General features: G+C 54.1%; 2 protein-coding genes across 2 annotated transcripts in view; both read right to left on the bottom strand.

Moving 5' to 3' along the window:
• Nucleotides 1-3,058: 3,058 nt before the first annotated feature.
• Nucleotides 3,059-11,496, bottom strand: CUNH20orf204 (chromosome unknown C20orf204 homolog). The gene is made up of 6 exons (XM_027697577.1): nt 11,470-11,496; nt 10,515-10,640; nt 5,452-5,586; nt 5,160-5,222; nt 4,902-5,054; nt 3,059-4,013 (listed from the first exon to the last, which is right to left on the bottom strand). The coding sequence occupies exons 1-6, from the start codon at nt 11,494-11,496 to the stop codon at nt 3,870-3,872; spliced, it is 648 nt and encodes a 215-aa protein (XP_027553378.1). The 3' UTR covers nt 3,059-3,869.
• The window catches only part of PRPF6 (pre-mRNA processing factor 6), a 24,807-nt gene continuing 17,261 nt past the window's right edge, over nt 10,707-18,252 (bottom strand). Inside the window, exons 17-21 of the mRNA XM_027697351.1 lie at nt 17,588-17,721; nt 17,003-17,094; nt 14,862-14,976; nt 12,733-12,859; nt 10,707-11,964 (exon numbers count right to left, since the gene is read on the bottom strand). Coding sequence (XP_027553152.1) covers nt 11,812-11,964; nt 12,733-12,859; nt 14,862-14,976; nt 17,003-17,094; nt 17,588-17,721 — 621 coding nt within the window. The 3' untranslated portion in view covers nt 10,707-11,811. The remainder of the gene's footprint in view (nt 11,965-12,732; nt 12,860-14,861; nt 14,977-17,002; nt 17,095-17,587; nt 17,722-18,252) is intronic.

The following is an 18,252-nucleotide window of genomic DNA, read 5'->3' as shown; positions in this document are numbered from 1 at the left end:
CCTGGGCGCACCCCGCCTCCCGGCTGGCATGTCCTGGCACGGGCACCCCAGCACGCCGCGGCACAATCTGGTCGGCAGATGCTTCAAAACCAGCAACAGGCCCAAGAAATGATGGGGGGGTCCGCACTTTCCCGCTGCCCGGAGGGGCTCAGGCGCTCGGTGACCTATGGCTGGGAGTGCTGGGATCCACCTGGGTCGTGGCACGGCTCCATCAGCCCCATTCCCAGCCATCCCTGCCCCCCAGGACCCGCTGTTCTGTCACTGGGTGTGCTGCCCAGCGCTCCCCGCTCCTCCAAACCAGCCTCTCTCCAAAGGATGGAGCAGTCAGATATTCCGCAGAGCCTCCAGCGTTTATCACACTGTAAATCTGGGCTTTCAGCAGCTTCACAATGCTGCAGGGAGATGGGAGAGAACAAAACGCTGCTCTGCTCTGTCAGACACAGCCTGCGTGTGCCAGTGCCCCCAGCACCGGGGCTGCCAGGGGATGGGCTCCCAGCCCCTCTGCCAGGGGGGTGAGGACTGAAGCAGGGGGCACATGTGGGCAAGGGCCCCCTGGACACCAGCTGGGGGGCTGCTGGCCCCCCGAGATGGGGATGGCTTGGGTCAGCTGCACTTCGGTGGGACAGCAGTGGAGTGCGGGGGCAAAATGTGCCTCTGTGGAACTTCAGCAGCCACTGTCCCTCTGCGTGGTCCCCAGGCATGGTGTCCCTGTGTGGCCCCCTGGCAGAGCTCCCCAGGAACAGTCCCTGGGCACGGTACCCCAGTGTGGTCCCCCAGCTCAGTGCCCAGGCACTGTACCCCCATGTGGTCCCAAACCACGGTCCCTGGCCATGGTACCCCACTATGATCCTCCAGCACTGTCCCGCAGAACAGTGCCCCAGCCCCCTGGGTTCTGCTGCTGCCTCCGAGCTCAGCCCAAAGCTGGGTTGGGATGCAACCCACTGGTACTGGCAAGAAGTACCAGCCCCCATCCTTGTCCTCATCCCTGTCCCCACAGCCCCCTCCCCCCTCCAACCCCCATCTCCCAGCGGGACCCTGCCATGATTGCAAAACAAGCAGGGAGGGGAGGGAGCCGAGATCGCGCTGCTCACACAGCTCTCGGATGCATCTCGCAAGGCAACCCGCCGGCGGCACAGGGCACGAGGAGAGGGCGTGGGCACGGCCAGCGAGCCTCCCCCGACCCTGTGCATCCCCTCAGCTCTCACATGCGTGTGCACCTTTTCTACACCCCTGCAGCCCCCGGGCCGGGCGGGCTCGCACAAGGCACTCAGGGACCACGGGCGAGGAGGGGGCTGGCTGGGCGCCCAGCGGCTGCCAAGGGGCTGGCACAGCGCAGGGGGGTGGGGGGGCCGTGGCGGCAGCTGGAGCCACATCAGAGCGGCCCCCCCGGAGCAGCCGGGAGCGTGCGGTGCTGCCCTCGAAGGAAATGCGCTCACTCCCATGTGCTGCACACTTGGGTTTGCCTCGCTGCTATTTTTATTTGACTTTTCAGGGCCTGTTTCCTTTTTCCGGCTGTTTTTGCTGTGATTCCACCATCGCTTCGACCTCGCTTTTTCTCCTCCCTCCCTGTTGCTTCTTCCTTCACTCTTTCCTTCCTTTCCATGCACTCATTCCTGCTGCCGCACCGGGTTCCCAGTTCAGCAGCAGCTGGCTGGGAGGGAAGGGTAGTGAATAGAGGCAGTTACTGCTCTGGTTATCTGGGAAGGTGCTGACAGGTCACTAGAGGGGGGACTTTGCTCCAGCCTTGATAAAGAAAAAGGCTGTGAGTCACCCTGTCCAAAGCCACCATCCCAATCCTGTTGGTGCTTGAGCTACGGGGTCAGGTCCTGGTGGGGCCCCCAGCCCCATCCATTGGATATCAAGCATCAATAGGACTATTTTGAGAGAATAGGGGGATGTGGAGGGAGGGTGGTTGGGATAATAGAGGGGGAATAAGAAAGAAATCCAGAATCTAAGCCAGTGCAAAACCTCCTGTGGTGGCAACAAAAAGGGCAGTGCTCTCTCCCAAGGAGGAGGATGGAGCTGGGAGGAAGGAGCCCAGGCATGATGGGACCAGCCAGGGAGAAGCACGGCACTGGGAGGTCTCTGGCATTGGGATGTGCTGAACTGCAGCTCCCTGGATGGTCCCTGGTGCCAGCCTGCCCCAAGCTGGGCAGATGTCATCCCCCAGGGCCCACGTGCCCTGGAGGGACCCCAGAAAGCACCATTGAGAAGTTGCAGCCCCCTGCTCTCACCCCCAAACCAGGGTCCCTGTCTTGCCCCATCAAATCAAGGGGTCTTGCCTGCACCCCACTACACCCTGGCAACTCTGGTGTGCTCGGGATGGGGAGGGGCCCTCTCTCACCCACCCTGGCACTGCAGCCCCTCCAGCTCTTTCTAGCCCAGAGGGAGAGAGGGTGGGCAAGGACCACTGAGCATCCCCTGCCCTCCCCTCCCTAAATCCCTCTCCCCAGCCGAATGTTTGAACCCTACCCAGGCACCCCCAGAGAAACGTGCCCCTCTATTCCCTCCAAGGCACATGGGTGAGTGTCCCACTCACCAGCAGCACCCCATTGCTCCCCCCCGGCCACAGCCCTGCCCAGACCGGGAATGGTGACCGAGGCTCTGGTGGGAAAAGAACGGGCAATGCTGGCGTGGCCGTGGGGACACACGGCGTGGGCAGCGCCTGGCTCCGCTCAGCACACACAGCCCACTGCTGCCATCTCGTGTCCTCCAGAGTCGGGCTGGCCCCACTCAGGGCTGGGACAGCATCCACCCGGCTGGAGAGGCACAGGGACGCACTGTGGGCCCTTCCAGCCACTGCTCAAGAGGAGAAATGGTCTCCCAGGAAAGCAGCTCCTGTCCTCCATCGCCCACACACCAACAGAAGCCCATGGGCCAGGGATCCAGGCACAGAGGGCAGAGGCAAGATGCCACGGTGCCCACCCCTGCTGCAGGCCCCTGCCTGGACATGCAGAGCCACAGCCCCATGCCCAGACCCTGCACCCTGCCAGCTCCATCCACAGCACAAGAGCCCCCGGATCACCAGATAAAGAACCTTAAGTGCTTCTAGGGAAGGAGAGGTTTTATTTCTGGCTTCCCAGAGGCTGTTTGCCACCCAGTAGGGCAGCAGGGACCACGAACAGGGTGCTGGCAGAGCATGGTGACAAGGGAGGATGGTCCTCAGCTCACCAAACCCCACATCCCACCATCCCCTTCCTGCTGGGGCACCCGCAGAGTTGAGCAGCCAGGTCCCCCCACAGTGCTGCCTGTCCCAAAGGCTGAGCCTTGGCCCCGAACACCAGCACCTGCCTAGGATTTTGCTGTATATCCAAGGACACTGGCACTACCCAGGTTTCCTGAGGTGCCCAGTGATGCCCCCCGGCTTCCCTGTCCACTGCAGGTGCCCAGCTGCTCTGTGTGTCCCAGCAGTGCTACAGGGACACACGACCCTCTCCACAGCCCAGCCACCCTCAGAGCCTTGTGGGTGCACCGTAGTCCCCCTTCCAGCAGAGCCCTCAGAGCCATGTCCCACATGTCCTCTTTCTGCCCCAAAATGCAACCATTGTCCCCAAGAGAGCAGTAGGTGCTGCAGGCCCAGGAGCGTTGCAGAATCCAGACCTCACCTTCTGTATTTAGTGCTTCCCCTTCTTCCCAGTGTTTCTGGTGTTCCAGGTTCCTGCCGCAGCCATCTCACAGCAAACCAACCTGCCAGTCCCAACCACGGGTGATGGAGCCAGTCCCTGGGCACCACTTGGAACAGGAGGATGAATTCAGCTTGGGCATCTGCCGGTAGCAACCCCGCTGCCCTCAGGGTTGAGTTTGTCCCAGGTTCCCAAACGAGCCGGTGCCGGGGCAGCGCGTCCCTCCCGCGCGTGGCGAGGGCGTCCCTACGAGTGGGGTGCGTGCAGGGCATAGAGCTTCTCCCAGCAGGTTGCCAGCCTCTCCACCTTCCTCCCGATCTCCCGCAGCTGCTTCCTCCTGCGGCCGGGTCCCCCACGCCGGGGCTGTGCCGGGGTGCTGCGCCTCGGGGTCTGTGGGCAGTGCGCCGAGGGAGGGAGCAGAAATCCCCCCCACCGTCACACAGACGTTAGTCAGGGGACAAAAGCCACCACACATGGGGTCTGCGTGGGTAGAACTGCAGGCTGAGGTGGCCACACTGCCCATGGTCACAGCAAGGACATGGTCCCAAGTACCCAGGGGTCCCCAGGGGTGGTTGTCCCCACCTGAGCCAGCAGTGTTCACCCCATAGCACATCCACAGACACCAAGTGAGGTTTCCAGAGCAGCAACAGCTCTATCCCACAGCAGCAGACATCAGGCAGGGTTGTCCCCAGGGGATGTCCCCAACAGTGGCAGGGAGGACAGTCCCAGCATTGTTCCAGGGCCAGGCAGAGCTGGGAGGCAGGATCTGGTGCCTCATTGCCCTGGGGTTTCCCTGCTGGTTAATGAGTTGTTGGCACTGCCATAGGGATCCTCCTGGATGGGGTTTCCCCAACAAAGCCCTGGGGATGCCAGGGGAACCCAGCCCTCTGGGGATAAATCCCAGTTCTTGCCTGTGTGCGCCCAGAAGCAAGAGCAGAACTGAGTGAATGCACCCACTGGGTGAGCATCCCGACAGGACAAGGTCTTGTGTTCCTCATCAGCCATGGCATGATGGCACAGGTGGAAAAACCCACTTGAGAGCTGGTGGTAAAACGCTACCAGCCTGTCCCTCACTGCCACAGCTGGACTTGCCTCCCTGGCCAGTCTAAAGCTCACTGGGATGGATGTGCCATCAGCATCCCCCAGCTCCCGGGATGCTGCAGGCAGAGCCTGGAGCCTCCTCATGGGCAGCATGAGAGCACTCAGTGGGCCAGGCTCTGCCCACAGCCCTGGGGAACTGGGGGCCACTGGGGTGGCTGGGAAGGAGAGGGCTCCCACCTTGCTGATTTTCCTGCAGTTCTCCCGGAGCACGAAGTCGGTGTTCCTGGTCACCTTCCAGACCGCCAGCTCCTCATGGCTGTGCAGGGTGCCGGCCCCCACCTCCCGCAGGGACATGCTGATGTTGTAGATGGACAGCAGGATCTTCTGGTCCTGGAGAGGAGAGAGGCACGTGGCCCCGGGCAGGAAGGGGGGTTCTGTGGCTCCCTGGGGGTTCAGCCCACACCACACCCCAGCCCCAGGTCCCTCAGTGCTCACCTTGTCCGAACGACAAGCTGGCCCAGCCCTCCCGCTCCTGTGCACTGAACCACTCAGGTTTTTCTGGAGAAAAAAAGCAAGAAGATCCAGCACCCCCCAGGATCGGTGCCTCCCACCTGAGGCAAGAATCACCCATTTAAACACAACACTCTCCCCACCACTGCTGGCAAAGCAGCCAGCTCTGTATTAAACTTCCAATCTCATCCCTCCCTGCAGCAGGGCTGCATCCAGCTCAGCAGCATTCCCCAGGGCCAGGGCTGGGGCCCCAGGTAGACACCTGCCCTCAGCTCACCAGGTTCTGGATCTCATGGAAGATGACAGCGCGGTACTGCTGGAGGATTTTGGCGATGCTGCACCTCCTGCCTCTGCTCAGCACGGCCACGAGCAGGAGCAGCAGAACAGCAGAGGAGAGAGCCCGGGGGAAAATCTGCCAGGGAAGGGCTTAGAGTCAGACAGGGATGAAGGGATGCTCCGGGCTCTGCCTTCAGCTCCTAATCACAAGCCCCATCAGACCTGTCCCTGAAGACGCAGGGTGTGCTGGAGGAGCCTCCACTGTCTCTTCCCAGACAAGCCATCTCCACTTGGAGCAAAGCCCTTGGGAAACTACTCCACCTTCAGCCCAGCCCAGCAGCACTGCCCACGGCACACACAGAGCTCTCTCTGGTGCCACCAGCTAAGTTCTTGGCACAGTGCTGTGCCAGGGATCTGTGTCATTCTATGGGACTCATCCCTGAGCTCTCTGCCCCAGCAGGGTTCCAGTAGGTCCCCAGCTTGTGGCATTTCAAGGCCAGAACCACCGAAACCCAAAGGGAGCAGAGAGGGATGTATCCTGCTCCTCAGAGAGGAACTGGAGGCAGGAGCTTCCTGGGCCCCACCAGCAACATCAACATCTGTACCCAAATGGATTCAAACAGCCTCGGAAGGACATTCCCACACCTCTGCTGCACGGATGGAATTATTACATTTTTCTATCTCCCCCACAGCTCTCACTCATCCCAGGCCCAGGTGCCCTCACCACAAGCCAGACAGAAGCAGCACAAGCGCCTGCCCTTGCCAGCACATCCTGGCTGCTGCTGAGCCAGGGGAACCCCGAGTGCTGATACCTGAGCTGGCAGAGGGGCACAGGGAGGGTGGGGATGGACCCTCTGAGAGATGAGTCCCAAGGCTTTGAAAAAAAGCCAGCACAAGCTCAAGTGACCAAGACCAGGGATATCTGAGCAGCCCCACAGCAGGGGTGAGCATGGGGAGCCCAGAATCTCTGCCAAGAAAGAAGCCCAACAACTCCCCATGTCTCCGCATCACTGAGCGATGGCACAGCATTGTGGCCCCGGCCTGGCATTTCTATCATTTCACATTCCCAGGAAAAGCCCCCTCCAAACACAACCCTCTCCAAACAACCCCCCCTGTGGTTGTCAGGTCTGGGCAGGCAGAAAGTAGCTCAGCTCCTTCCAAATATGCAACCCCTGCACTGCAGCCAAAGTATGAGCGAGGAGGAAGGGGCCGCAGCTCTGCCTGCAGCCAGCACCTGCTGCCCCACAGCAGAGCTCAGAGGGTCACTGCCCTGCTCCAGTCGCCTCTGGCTCTCAGCTTCATCTTCTGGGCCGAGAAGCCAGAAGGAAGAATTTCCCTCACTGAATTCCAAGCCCAGGCAGCCTCCATCCATCCCATCCTACAGTGGGAAACTGGAGGGTTTGTAAAACCTGCATCCGCTCTGTGCTCCCCACTTGATGCCAGGCTGGACCTGGCTCCAAAAAGGTGAGAATCCTTTTTCCCACCCTCCCACAGCTCAGCAGGAGTGATTGGAGCTTAACACAAGGCACAAGCCAACACAGTGCAAGCCTGGGAACCCACGGGCACAGCCGTCACCTCAGAGCACAAGTGCGTGTGAGGAGATGAGCAAATCCACGTGCAACCGGTACAAATCCCACTGGGCTCCTCAGCTTCCTTAATCAGCACACACCTTCCAGCAGAGCCATGCTGGACTCCATTCAGGGACCAGGAAGGGCAGGGAAGAGCCTCCTTGTGCTGCTGGCTTTGTTCCCTGCAAACCCACTAAGAGATTTTGCTCCAGAGGTGATTCAGCAGAGAGCCGAGGGTATAATCCCTAAGGACACCAAAGGAGAGCGCTGCTTCCATGAGGACACCCTGTCCAAAGTCTAAGGGTTGCTCTCCGGAAGCCTCCTCCACCGGGAAGACAAGGCCATGCAATTTCACCATTTAACTAGGAATGACCCCTGAAGTGGCTTATTAAGCAACTGGGACCCAATTCCAAGAGAAAGCACACCAGCACTCCCAGGCAGCCAAGCCTGGCACTGGGCTCAGACCTCAGCACGGGAGGAAACACAGTCAGGGCAGCCCACGGAGTAGCTGGGGCAGGAGCTCGGAGGGTTCTGTAGGTGTTTCCCACGCCCCACAGAGAGCAGGGAAGCAGCAGTGACAAGTGAGGGATGCAGGGGGAGACCAAGCTTACAAATCCTGCTCCTGGATTCCCACCCTTCAGGATGGAGGAGAAGTTCAACAGTTGATTTAAGGTTATTCCTTCTCCCTTTGCCCCCATCCTACAGCAACAAGTTACAGGCAGGTGGCACATCCCTTCCTGGGGGAGACTGGCAGGGAAGGAACAGCCTGGGGAAGCACGAGTGCAGGACAAGCACAGCTAATCTCTTCCTCACTTTAATCCTCCAGCAAACATGAGGAGATAAGGGAAATCACCATTATTGATAGAGCAGCTCCTGGTGGCACTCATGCCAGTCCCAGTCAGTGGGGCAATGAGGGGCAATGCCTGCAGCCAGTCTGGGAACCCCACTGGGATCTCCAGGTCCTTCCAGTCAGATGGACCCTGACCCCAACACCCTCCTACCAAAAGAGCCACCCCCCAGAGCCCCAGCACCTGCCACAGCTTGGGGCAGGGAGAGACCCTCCATGTCCCCCTTGGGACCAGCCTCATCCAAGCCCCATCCCAGACAGGCACAAGATCCACCCCAGCCAAATTCAAGCCTCATCCCAGGCACAGCAGGCTGATCCCAGCTGGGCGAGCCTTCCCAGCCGGATCCGAGCCCCTTCCTCACCACCTCCCAGCTCCATCCCATCACGACTGTCCCAGCCGGATCCAAGCCCCATCTTGACACAGGCCCACCCCGTTCCGACTGCTCCAACCCCTTTCCCAGCTGGTCCGGGCCAGTCCCCGACCAGTCCGGGCCACTTCCCGGCCGGACCAGCCTCTCTCCCGCCCGGTCCAAGCCCCATCCCGACAGGTCCCACCCCGGCCGAGCCGACCCCATCCCGGCGGTGCGGGGGCTCCGGTCCAGCGGCGGTGTCTCGGGAAGGGTGTCCGGGAGAGGAGGAAGGTTCCGGGGAGAAGGGGGGTCCCGGCGCACTCACCATGGAGCCCCGCGGGCGCGGCCCCTGCGGCGGCCCCGGGGGAGCGCGGCCCGGCCCCGCGTCCCGCTCCGCCGGGGCCCGCGGTTTGAACTTGGCTCCACGGTGGGAGGGGACGGGACACGGCACCGCCGCCGGCCCAGCCCCGGCCCCCGCGGGGGAGGCATCGCCCCGGCCCCCCCGGGCACCGGCGGAGCGCAGAGAGGAGCGGGTCGTGCCCGGGCTGCGGGGTCGGGTCCTGCTCCCGCTGGGCAGCCGGGCAGGGTGGGAGAGGGTCCCCCTGCCCCCGAGGGGCCGGCAGAGCCAGCACCCCCCGCTCGCACCCACCCGGGGATCCCAACCCACGCGTGTCCCTACCCCGGGCAGGGCTGGGGCTGCGTGTTTTGCCGCAAACCACCACAGTTTCGATTTCTGTTGGCGTTGGGGTGATCGTTTCACTCTGGAGTCACAGTCGGCAGCGGGTGAACACTCACAACCGCACCCACCTGCAGCAGAAGTGACTGTCCAGAGCGATTCCCCTAAAATAACAAACATGAGCAGTGTCCCCCTGCTTCCAGCCAAAGCCCCTCTCCTCCTTCCCCTCTGTATTCACCCAGCCCAGACACAGAAAGTGCCCTGACTCAATTTCTATTGATTTGGGGAAAAAATGATCTGACATCAACAACTCGGAGGTGTGGAACACGGGTGTTTGAGTAAGAGGCAGAACAAATGGTGAATAATCCAGCTCTGCTCAGTTTGCCAGGAACGTTCCTCCCTGGGAAGTGGGACCCACCACACAGAGCAGCATTCCGCCGGGACAGGACCCATATAACTTCTTTATTGAGCTCTTTATAATAGCTAAAATTCATGGGTGCCATAATCCACTCAAAAACCACCAAGACATCTACAAACATAAAAAGGCTCTAAGATTGATGATCTTGATTATGTTTATCTAAAAAACATAATCCCAAAGCTAAGGAATGTAAGCCAAGGGAAAGGGAAGCTGCAGGTAGGAGGAGCAGGTGGTCAAAGGAGCCTGGTGCTGCAAGGAGGTGGCACAGGGTCCAGCACAGGGCCCCTTGCTTGGGGCTTCCATATCTGGGGGTGTGTGCACAGCGCCAGGAAACCATTTCTTCTCCACCACCCACAGGGAGCAACTCCCAAGCAAGCCACAGGATCCCAGACCGGTTTGGGCCCAAAACAACCTTAAAGCTCATGTCTGCCATGGGCAGGGACATCTTCCCCTAGACAAGGTTGCTCCTTGTGCATTTTCTCCATCACAGGGCTTCTAGGTAGACTTTCCCAACAAGTCCTTACAGGATGTGGTGCAGCCACCTAAGCAAGGGGCAGGAGAAGCATGTGGATCCCATTGGTGGGCACACACATGGTATCTGGCTCGAGGGAGATGCTCCCAACACAAGTAAGGAATCTCTCCAGCAAGAAAAGCCACATCATTGCATTTCCACTGCCCTTCCCATCCCAACTTTGCAGCCACCAACTAACAGTAGGGCTGGGCAGAGGGAATTATGCACCACAGGCACCCAGCTTTCCCCAGCACAACACTACACCAGGAATCAGAATGCCTTCCCAGAGCAGCAGGATACAGCCCCTGTGTGAGGAACACAAGGGGTTGAAGGACAGCACACATTGAAAACTACTCTTAAACTTGCTTTTATCCTGCAGTTTCTGCCTCAGTCTTGAATGCTTGTCCAGTCACGTTCCCTTCCCATGTCCACCCTCTCCTTCTCACATCATCTCCGTTCCCCTTCCCCAACTCTCCTCCACTCTCTATGATCCCACTCACCAGAAGGATGACAGTGATGGCACAAAATCCCTGAGCAAGAGTCTCTCAACTCCCACCGCCTGCCACTCACCTTTGGAGAACTACAATTCCACAGGACATCCGTGATCTACACCCTTTCACCAGCTATTCCAAAGAAAGCACAAAAGTTTCCGTTATGGACCCAAAGAAAAACAGGCTTTTGCTTCCAGACCAACCGTTTCTGCTCCAGCGTTAAGAGACGGGCATCTCCGTTTTGGCAAAAGGCTGTAGCCCAGCCTGGTGCAGCCACCACTGGCAGACACCTTCCCAGAGTGGTGGGAGCCTGATAAGTCCAAAGGTTTCTGCTATCAGACCCACTCTTCCCAGTCAGAGTCAAAGGGCGAGACCACGCTCAAAGAGAACAGAAGGAAACAAAAAAAAAACAAGCTGTATTTTATACATATTTTCCAACAAGTAATAAGGGAGTTTCTCCTCCAACTAAATACATAGGATAACACACATCCACAGACCCGGATACTGCTGCTATATCCTCACGTGTAAGACAGTACAGCTTCTCATTCTATGATCACAAGAAAGTCAGGGGTTTGGGGTAGAAATAGTACAGATCACAAGTGTAGAAAATTGAAGACAGTGTATAAAGGGTCCCAAACACAAAGCTTTCCCTCTAATGAGTTCACTTTTTTCCATCTGCACTTGAAGAGAGCCACCCCCCACCCCACAGCTGTGTAACAGCTCACAGTCTCCCAACGACTCTAAATAAAGGTTCCTCCTTCAAAGGGCTTTCAAGGATTGCTGGATTTTGCCTTGTTACTTTAAAACTGTGCTTAATGAACTCAGACACCTAAAAGAATAAGGTTTATCATTTACATTTAAAAATTGAGGAAAAGTTGTCTAAAAATATGCTTTTGAATATGACAAAATGCTCCAGCTGCTCAGTTTGGAGGAACATCTCAGAGCTGTGTGGCAGCTTGTCAGCAGAGGAGACGGAGATAAACCAGCTAAAGAAGAGGAACCAGCCCAGACCTTTCCTGGTGCTGCTGGGCTGGTCCCCAAACTCCACTCATCTCCTTCAAGAACACTCAGTGTATTCCAACAGCAACAATCCAGATCTGCTGACAAGGAACCAGCCTCAGATGGGCCAAACACTAAAGGGGGACAGGGAACACATGCCAGGGCCGAGAGCAGAGGGACTGCCATGTACCGGAATCCATACAAGCGCTAATTAAAGCTCGTGTTTGCAGGGGGGAAATTGGGAATCAACATGTAATCACCAACAGAGGCTCACAAGACTGCTTGTGTCTCCTACGTGACACCAGCAACAATGCTCTGATGTGCTGCAGAAGCTGATGGCCGCGCTGAGGAAAGAAGGAAGGAGCTGTTCCTTCTGGGAGAAAGCTCCTTCGTATCATCACCCATCTCCTGTTCTCCAAAATCTGTGCTGCCGTGAGAACCAATGCACCACAAGCAGGGAAGTCCTACAGAGTCCACTGAGGCAGCTGAGGCCAGCACACTCTAGAAGGTATTTTTAAGCTTGGCTGCCACAAGCACGAGAATCTCTCCGATCTTTTTCTGCCAATTCTCTATGTCCTTGGAGACATCACACCAGAGCTCTCCGTGGCGAGGTTCGGCGTTCTCACAGCGCTTCCTCACCTCTTCTTGTTGTTCCTACAGAAAAGAGAAACGATGGTTTGTCCTGGTTTGTTCTGGTACGGAACGAAAAATTTAACAGCCCTCCCTGATTCAAATACTCTTCCAAAGCTTACAGTGGGGTTTGGGGTCTGTTATTTTCAAAGGCAATATGGAAGCCCCAGTCAAAATTCAGAAGCAGCAACTCTCCTGCCTGGCTGAACAAACTGGCCAAGTTACAGCTGAGCAAGTTTTGGCTACAGCAGAGAAACTGCAGCAGAAACTTCCTGTGCGTTACCGCCTGCAGGAGCTCTGTCAAGTGAGAGTTCTCTCTGAAGTCAGAAAATAAACACCCCCATCATTTCAGGAATATCAGGCAGTAAAAACTGCCATAAGAGATCAGAACAGGCTGTTCCTCTGGCTGTGCTCACATGCAACCTGCACTTGACACTTGGGAGAAACAGCACCAGTTACACAAACCCAGCATCGCAATTCCAGCACAATCTCCTCCGAGCAAGGTTGTGTTTTACAGGAGGAAGATTGATTTCAGAGATTTTTGCACGAGCCAGCACGACTGCGGAGAGCAAAGCAGTCTGAAAGACAGCTCAGCTAGTGACAGCACCTTTTAAAAGCCACCACACAGGCCTGTTCATGCTCATTCATGACCAGGCGTGACAGCCAGCCTCACCTGTGACCACGCAGGCAGCAGCAGCGTGCTCAGCCCAGCACCACAGCAACACCAGGGCTGGGCAACCCACATCAGCCAGGGATTGCTGCTGCCTTCCCTGTTCCCAGGCATACACTCACCTCTGTGCCGTGCTGGAGCTCAAATTTGTAGAAGAATGCCCAGGCATCCCCCAGATCCGAGTCGATCTTCACTGTCCGGTGGAACCACTCTCTGGCCTTGGTTATTTTACGCTCACTCCAGAAAAGCCTGTTGGGAAAAGAAAAAGGGGGTTGACAAATAGCCTCACTTTAGAGGAAGGTGCCAACCCACAAGGACTCCAACCTAAAGGCTCTACGAATATTCCAATTTTTTGCTCTCTCCAGAAGGAAAGAGCAGATTTTTAGGCATCTGCAGGCCATCCTGCCACTGAGAAGCGATGAGAGGACTGAAAAGAACAACCAGCATTTCCTCTTCACTGCCCAGCAGTGAGGCAGAATAACTTAGAGGATAACTTAGCCCCGGGCAGAGACAGACTCTCCTGAGAGGGGAAGCATTACTGAGCTCAACCTTTCCTAACTCAATGGCTTTAATTCTGCTGTTCCAGATTTGGTGTGGAAAAAGACAGGATCGCATGCCTACATCTATTCCCACTCCTCCAATTTCTTAGCGTTTCAAGTCAGTTTTAGCATCCAACAATTAAATAACTTCTGAAAGCTGGTAATTGCCTGCTGTGTGGTCACACACTCACACCCACACAGCCTGCTCCAGTGGAGCAGACCTGCCTTGCCAGCCCCACTTTCCAAGGAAAGACGAGCACGGAGCTTCTGCACTCAAACCCCAGCCTGGCACCTGCCCCACTGCTGCCATTTCATCCAGGCACTGGGTGAACACTGAAATTTCTCCCCAGTATTGGAACCAGCTGAGTCTCTTGGTTTCACTCCTTTGCATTAAAGAGTTCATTTGAGCTATAAGGTCTTTATCAAATCAGCCAGCCCTCATAAAGAGCTTAGCCAGTCATAAAATTATACAGCTTATGTGATTGTTTTTAAGCCCTATAATACTCTTGATTGTTCCGTGTTAAATAAACTGTCATTTAAAAGAGCACGAACAATGATAGCAGAGGCTTAACACCTGCAAGTAGTGGCCATTTTCAGCAATATATTTACCAAAAGTTTTTCACAGATGTGTGACACTCTGTATCTACAGGCAAGTCATGATGGGAGGTGGAAGCTGTTTATGTTGGGATTAGCTGTTAAACTGCCTGAGGTTGCACCAGAAGGGGCCTGGGAGCAGTTTCCATAAAGCAAAAGTTAACATTTTTCTCACTTGCTGCTAAAGCTGAACAAGTCAGCTGTCAGGATCTGGCAGAACCCACTGTTGCAGTCACTGGAGTGTATCCTACAGTTTTCTTTGGCTTATAAAATACAGTTGTGAAAGAATTGGGCAACTTTGAGCAAAATGCCTCCTGCTTTAACCTCTTCCACTTTCCACAAAGAGAGAAAAGTTAAGTTTGTTCCCATCACGGCTGCTGTAAAACTGTTCACACATCAGAGCAGGAAGGATATGGCAAGAGTCAATTCTGATAATGGGTTTTCATCACTGGAAGCCTCACAACTCAATCTAGACAAGACAAATCCTAGTAGATCATTTTCCCATTTCAGAGAAGCAAACTACAGAATGGCTGGTGGTTTGAATTCTGGGAAGGGCCACAACTGAAGAACACTGACATGGCAGAAATTCAGGAGCAGCACAGAATCTAGCTCAGAGTTAAAAAAAAAACACCTGACAGAATCTAGGATAGAGAGAAAAGATGAAAAATACACAGTCAGCCACATAAAACTTGAAAAATAACCAGCTAAAAAAAAAGCCCCTATTTTCATAAATACTTCAATCACATCCTAAACCACTTAATTAAGCCTAGTTCACCTGACAGCACAGTGAAATCCCTTTCAAGGGACAGAAAGAAAGCAGTCTGCAGGGTGCCAATACCCTGCACTGGCAAAGGGCTCTGTGTGAGTGTATTGTTGTCTGTGCCAGTCCCAGACCCACCAGAAGAACCCGAGGGCAGGGCTGACATCCCCCGCTTGGAATCAAGGGAGAGATTTGCACAGTTACTAGGAGACAGCTCGAGAGCTGCTCCTTGCTTTGGGACTTATTAGAGCTGCTGCAGCCAGGATCACATGGCTGTGCTGGAGTGCAGTGATTCATCCTGGATGCAGCCACACACACAGACATGGATATTTTTACTGCATCAAGCACAGGAACTCACTTGGCCACAGCCAACAGGACATGTGGGTCATGTTCACACTTCTTGAGAGCATCCACACTCTTGGTCTTTCGTTGCGGTCGCGCTTCAAGGAAAATTGCCTCTGACCACAGGATTCCTTAATCAAGACAAGCAGGAAGATTGTTTAGTGTTAGAGATTAACCCTCCCCACTCTGCCATTAGGCCAGTGCTCTCTAAGACAAGCAGCACTATGGCCCCCACCCCAGTGGTTATCCACCCCCAACCTCATCCCAGATCCCTCTTTCCGCAAAGACCCTTCACTCAGTACTCTGAATTTTTAGCTCCTGTGTGCACAATGCTGGACCTTCAGCTCTGAAGGCCCCAGTGCCATAATTCCTGAAGCTCCAGCGCTGCCCAACCCAGAGCTCGGGCTTTTCACTGAGTGAAAAGTGTGAGACACTACAAACTCTGGAACAGGAAGGGCAAACCTGTGTTTCCAAAGGGAAAGGTATCCATCTGCCTGAACAGGAAACTGAAGTGGCAGAAGTCCCAAAAGGTGCAAAGTACAGTTTGGGAGCAGTTTCAAGGATGCTGGACAGCACCACAGTCTTATTGATGCTGGCTCTGCACACACTGATGAAGGACGGAGTATGTCCAGGAAAGGTGGGTTTAATCCCTAGCTCCTGTCACTCCCAAAAGCAAGGAAGGAAATATGCTCAGGGGAGCATGAAATCTGCAGTTTCTCATGTCAGCCAGCCACACCTGATCACTTCAAAGCAAAGCCTGAGAGCTGGTGTCTGCCAGGACTCTTTCAAAGTGCTCTCACTTCCAATAAACAGCACCACAGGAACACACATGAGCTTTGATGACCGCAGTGACAGACTGGAGGGGAACTCTCCTCTTCTTGCTCTTTATATGTAGGATCACTGTCACCACAAACACCACGACATTTCAATTTTACTCTTTGTACAGCCTGCCCACATCAGCCATAAGCCATGAGGAATCAATTCAGCAATCAATGGACACAAACCTCTGGTTTACACGTCTGCAGGTGGCCAATGAGCCAACTCCTGCAGGCTTCGATTCTCTTGTTGAGGTTTAAGATAAAGTTGGAAGTAATTTTTTTAAACAAAAACTGAGATCCTGCTGCCCATTTCCATAGCAACAGGCAAGATCTGTAAAAGAGCCTGTGGTGGCAAACACTCATTAAGCATTAGGTCATTCACAAAACAAAGCAGGATTTGGGTGGTGCTTTGGTGACCCACTCGCTTGGAGAGCAGCTTGCAATGAGTTTATCATGTCATAAAAGTCACTTAATTCCCAATTATTTCACTGGGATTAGGCAGCCATCAATTAAACACCTTTCAAAACCCAGCCTGAAGGCAAGCTAAGCCGGCTTGCCCTGCAGTAAGTTACTACAATTTGTAGTTATGTGACATCTTCTCCCCAAAGGTGTCAACATGTTTAAATAATTAAGTCTTCCTGCAATTGTCCCCCAAAACAGGGAAACATTCGGCACTTTCTCCTCCCATCCCAAAAGGCAAATGTTTCCACTGCTGGTTAGAACCAACTGACTTACATTATATGACCTATTAGCCTTTTCTTACATGAGCTAAAATAATCAAAACCCAGGACTGAACGTTTATGGTACATGATCCCCTAATTATGACTACGATTGAAATTTGCTGCCACCACAAGTTATTAAACTCACAGTGGTGCAACCAGCACGGGCAAACTGGCAACTGGGAATCTCCTAAGGCCAGCTGTACTCCCAGGAGACAGGGAAAACACCATTTCTTTTCCACTGAACTTCCTAACTACAAACACTCAAGTGTCTTTCTTTAATTTTAAACCTTGGCAGACTTCTACCAGCTTCAGAGAAAAACCAGCCCATATCCAAAGATGCTTTCACAGGAAACCTGGGGACAAACTGTGGACCACAGATGTAATAATACACTGGATATTGCAGAAAAAATGGAACAACACAACCTGTGACCTCTCTGGTGTGAGACAGCACAAAGCAAGTGTGATTATTCGCAAAAACCCTCAACATTTCCTTTGCAGAAGGGTGGCTGACTCCTCTCTGAAACACTATACTTTGAGACCTGGCCAGAAAGGACATCTCAGGAAAAGATGTCTGGGCAAAACAACCATGTTTAAGGTAGAAATGAGATCCAGCTCACCCGAATTGGGGCACTCTTGCAATGCCTTGGCCATCAGAGTGTTTGCAATGTTCTTCAGCCCAGCTCGGTACTCCAATCGCACAGACTCCAACCTGGAAGGGAAGAGACTCTGATGATATTTATGACAACATATTCACTAGGGAGAAACAAACTGTGAGTCACTGGAAACTGCAAACATCTGCCCATATTCCGAATAAGTGTAGGTGACTGACATCTTCCCATTCCTCTCCCATCTAAAAATAAACGTGACTTTTATTCTATAATGGCTCAGATCAAAAACAGTCTGAAAAGGGGACTGTAACAGAAAAGAAATAGCCCTGGGTTTGCAAGCTTTGTGCACTACAACTATCAGTAAAGGAAAAAACTAACCCCCAAATCCTCAGAGTAGCTACACAATAGCCAGGATCACCAAAGCATTTCTGCTTGGTGAAAGGTCTGCTCAGGGAAGTTGTTAGTCCGGAAGAAACTCCAGGATGGGCATGGTCATAAGTTCCAGGCTGAAATGGCTGAGCAGATGTGAAATAGCTGGCCTGGAAAATGCATTAAATTTTTAGCCTAAATTCAGTTAATCTCCACACAACTCACCAGAGATCTGGATTTTTTGGATTCTTCAGGCGAGACTTTTCCAAGATGGCTCTTGCTCTAGTCAACTGCCCAACTTTCTCCTCCAGCCTGGACAGCAGAAGCCACAGGGGTATGGAATGGGGGCATTTCTTCAACTGTTTAAAAAAAAAAAAAGGACGGTAATAGGTAGATTTGAAAAGAATATTATCACCCTTATAGCAAAGAAATTCCCTCCCTACATCCTCCTGGAGAGTTTAGAGGAAGAGAGACAAAGTTGTCACCCAAATTTCTCCAATTAGTTTTACAGCACAGAAGTCAAGTTTATCCTGTATCCAAAACAATTGGGTCAACATTAAGCCTGACTGAGCTATCCCAGCAGCAAGAGAAAGAACACACCTCCCTTAAATCTGTGCTGCTTCTGGAGAGAGAGGGCTCTCACACATCCCCAAACCACAGCAGAGTGTGCAAGAAATAATTAAAATACCGACTCTGGCAGAAACCTGTGTCCAAATTACTTTGATGGTTGTCTGACTTTGAGCATTCATATCCAAGGACACCAATTACCATTTAAAAGAGATAGGAGTGCTCTGTAGGTCACCTCCTTTCACTGTGTGTATCTAGGAGCAGGTGAGGAGGATTTTCTTTTAAGACTTCTGCTTTTAGTCTTTACAGGTCTTAGAGAATTA

This window comes from Neopelma chrysocephalum, unplaced genomic scaffold (genome assembly GCF_003984885.1).
Source record: "Neopelma chrysocephalum unplaced genomic scaffold, ASM398488v2 Primary Assembly neopelma1_119, whole genome shotgun sequence".
NCBI lineage: Eukaryota > Metazoa > Chordata > Aves > Passeriformes > Pipridae > Neopelma > Neopelma chrysocephalum.
Note: the sequence above shows the minus strand (reverse complement) of the source record. Positions and strands in the feature narration are given on the sequence as shown.

What these genes read in the sequence shown, in the direction of transcription:
- CUNH20orf204 (XM_027697577.1), bottom strand. Translation starts at nt 11,496, where the DNA reads ATGGCAGTCCCTCTGCTCTCGGCCCTG. An exon ending in TTAACGCTGGAGCAGAAACG is followed by an intron (nt 5,587 to 10,514) that starts GTTGGTCTGGAA and finishes CTTCCCTGGCAG; the next exon opens with ATTTTCCCCCGGGCTCTCTC. An exon ending in CAGCTTGTCGTTCGGACAAG is followed by an intron (nt 5,055 to 5,159) that starts GTGAGCACTGAG and finishes TCTCCTCTCCAG; the next exon opens with GACCAGAAGATCCTGCTGTC.